We start from the raw sequence: 3,257 nt of genomic DNA on the forward strand, positions 1-3,257 counted from the left end.
GTCAGTAGCTTTGAGTTGTTGCTCGAGATAGTCTGATCTAGTTATATTAGTAGTAACACCCAAATTTCTTCATACTAAATATTCGTTGGCATCACTTCGTTTGCGTAATTTCTTGAATTGAGGGCAATACCTTACCAGCAACTTACACTTCATCCGGCTGTCCTTACCACGTCACTGACGAATCTCCATTACTTTAACAAAGACGTGGCCGCCTTATGTAAGTAGGAATTAAGAATGTACATTTGGTATCAGACATACTTCTGAGCCGCTTTACAAAGCAAGTTACATGTAATGCAGAGCAGTCGCTCGGAGTAGTTCGGTGCTTGGAAATAACTTCGGCTGCACGTTATTTTGCAACTGACAACGTAATGTGTCGTCGGAGGTGTTCATTTTGCGCTTTACTAGTAGATGACATTGGCCATGATGACAATTTTGGTACTAAAAACTGAAAGAAAACATGGCTTACCTCGTAAGGTGCTTACCTAATTTCCCAGTGGGTTTTTATTTTTTTTTGTAATTTTTCATATGTGTATGTATGTGTTTACATAAGGGTGGTTCCCATTCTATCAACGCTTTATTTTGTTCTAGCTTGTTCGTAAATTCATAAACGGTTGAATGTTTGCGATAAAAAACCGAAATTTTTCAAACCCTGGTAGCAACTTTTGATTTTTTTACACTTTTAATTCTTCGTGATTGTTTTTATTTTGTACGTAGAATGAAATAAAGCGGGGTCCAATGATGTTGATATTTTTAAGGACCTCCCTTATTGTTATAGGTTTCCAAATACAAGAATTAGGTTTAAAATTAATTTCCATATAAAATGATTTGTAAGATAATCGAATTTATGACCAAAATGTGGAAACTTTGACCTACTGTACGCAGAAAAAGTATGATATAGTGGAGCAAAATCATTTGAATGTTTACTTTAACTCTCATTTTAGTCTAATTTGGTTTGGTTGGTACAACAAAATTTCTAAGTTCGTTTCTTAGTGACATTCAAGCTTCAAGCAATATAATCTTCAACCTTTTCTTGCAACAACAGATCCAATAAATAACCAAAATTGAGTTATTATTTATTTACCTGTAATAGTAAATACATATTTATATATTTACATATTAACATTTAGAACAATGTCGTCTTATCCTGAATAATTCTTAACAGGCGTAGTATTTATGTAAAAATATTTCCTCTTTAAATTTTTAATTATCTTCTAGATAAAAATATGTACATAAGTATGCATAAATGTAAATACTAGATCTAAGTAATTAACTGCCTTAACATGAAACGATAAAAATTTCAATTAAACTATTCAATGCACTAAGCTCTTCAATTTCGGTGGATTCTTGAAAATTTGCTCCAGTTGCGTTATCAAGCCAATAGCGCGATAGTTCTCTTCTATCATCGCAAAATCTTCCAGCACTTTCAGATGACGCATGGCTTCCGGATAGCTGTGTATATCGGGAAAAGGTGGGAGCGTTGAGGGTTTTAAAATAGGCTTGGTAGCATCACAACTTATGTTGGCTGATACAGTCTCCACCGCTCTCACCATAGCGCTCTCTTCCTCTTCCTCATCCGAATCAAGATCGACGACAATTGGTGCAGCTTTTGTGCTCATATTTCCGCCACTCTCAATATTCTCCACATCAGCATCATCTTCAGTACTGCCATACGCTACATAATCGTCAACGTCTTTTTCAGATTCCATGAAATTCTGTATCGCTTTTTCGCTTTCATACCGACTACTTCCATTGGAGTGCTCATTTTTCCACACACTGTTGCAATTCTCATCTGCCCCCTTATGTGTTTTTTCTTTCTCCTCTCTCTCTTGCTTGCTTACAAACTCAATTATATCGATACACTTCAACGAACGTCGCTTCTCCATATAACTGGGCAATTGCTCCGCCATTGCCGTTAAATCCAATCTATTGTAACTCGATTTGAAGGCTTGCAACCAAGCATTATTTGGTGTAAAATTTTCAATAGCTATCGCCTCTTTCACTTCAAATGCCTTCTGTCGTATGATCGATGTATCGATTGGCATGCGAAGATAGAGAGCGCGTAGTAGAAACTCATAGACCACTTTGCCGAGAAAGTCAATCTTCTCTCGACGTCGATTGGCAATTTCTTCTGCTAATTTGTTGGCACGTTCATTTTTGTGGTAGCGCTTGATCTCATCTTTATTAGCGATAATACTCCTTATCTGCTTTGGACTGCAACCGAAGTAATTCGCCAGACGTTGGTAGTTCGGTGTCTGTTTATACGATTTAATTACCATCATCCGTTGTTCCATCGATAATTTATTGCGCGTCCTGTACTCGCGAAATCCCATTTGCGTTTTAAATGTTTCCATTGTGAAAGACATATTGTACCTATATCTACTTATGTGTGAATGTATAGCATATGCTGTACAATGTGGATGGTACATATGCGAAAAACAAAAACAACTACAGCTTTACGTATGACTCACATAAAGCTTTTGAAAGCCACTTTGCTCCAAAAAAGTAACCGCGTTTTAACCGAAGACCAACTCACTCCCATCAACTTGCATCGGATACTAAATAAAGCTGACAAAGCCACAAAAACCTAACGATCGGCTAAGTGGCACGATCGAGAGAGGCAATGGTCGGTGGAACGACAAGCGTTCCTCGCTCAGCAAAGGGGGATTTAATTACTCATATATGAATGTATGAACTTAGATGTGATGTTTGTACATACATATGTGTGTATGTGCATAAGCAACGTTAACCAAGTGAGCCCCAGAAATTAGAAGGCTGTAAGGTTCGTCGGTTTTTAAGAGCTGAGTGCGTGCTTTGGAACCATCCAAACGGGAGAGCTGTGCTGATCCACTCACGACCGAACGGTCGCCTGAACACTTGTGTAAATATGTACACGTGCATGTATGTACATAGATATGTCGTTTGCTGAGCGCCAACTCGGCTAGGGAGATTCGGCTCGAGGAAAATCCGATCGGTTTGAAAGCATGCCAAGTGTTTTAGGAAATTAAAAAAAAACTTTGTACCGTTGTTTAATAACCGTATTAAATACACACATGCCCACATTTTTGTTAGCATACAAATTAACAAACGCACATACATGCATTTATACGTGTGTACTAAGAAAGGTATGAAACTCATGGTTGTTGCACAGTAGCTTTTAGTTAGTTGTTCGAGATGCTTTGATCGACAATTAGAGACGGTAATAAAGTACTAGTTGGAGTTGTCTACCCGAGATTCATATCTACTATCATACCCACATA

General features: G+C 37.7%; 1 protein-coding gene across 1 annotated transcript; it reads right to left on the reverse strand.

The window, feature by feature from the left end:
- Positions 1-1,310: 1,310 nt before the first annotated feature.
- Positions 1,311-2,363, reverse strand: LOC108354506 (uncharacterized). The gene has a single exon (XM_017605686.1). It carries the CDS (start codon positions 2,361-2,363, stop codon positions 1,311-1,313), a length of 1,053 nt encoding a protein of 350 aa, XP_017461175.1.
- Between the last annotated feature and the right edge of the window lie 894 nt (positions 2,364-3,257).

This window comes from Rhagoletis zephyria, unplaced genomic scaffold (assembly GCF_001687245.7).
Source record: "Rhagoletis zephyria isolate East Lansing unplaced genomic scaffold, Rhagoletis_zephyria_1.1 Rzeph_scaffold_36598, whole genome shotgun sequence".
In the NCBI taxonomy this organism is placed as follows: Eukaryota; Metazoa; Arthropoda; class Insecta; order Diptera; family Tephritidae; genus Rhagoletis; species Rhagoletis zephyria.

What these genes read in the sequence shown, in the direction of transcription:
- LOC108354506 (XM_017605686.1), bottom strand. Translation starts at nt 2,363, where the DNA reads ATGTCTTTCACAATGGAAACATTTAAAACGCAAATGGGATTTCGCGAG.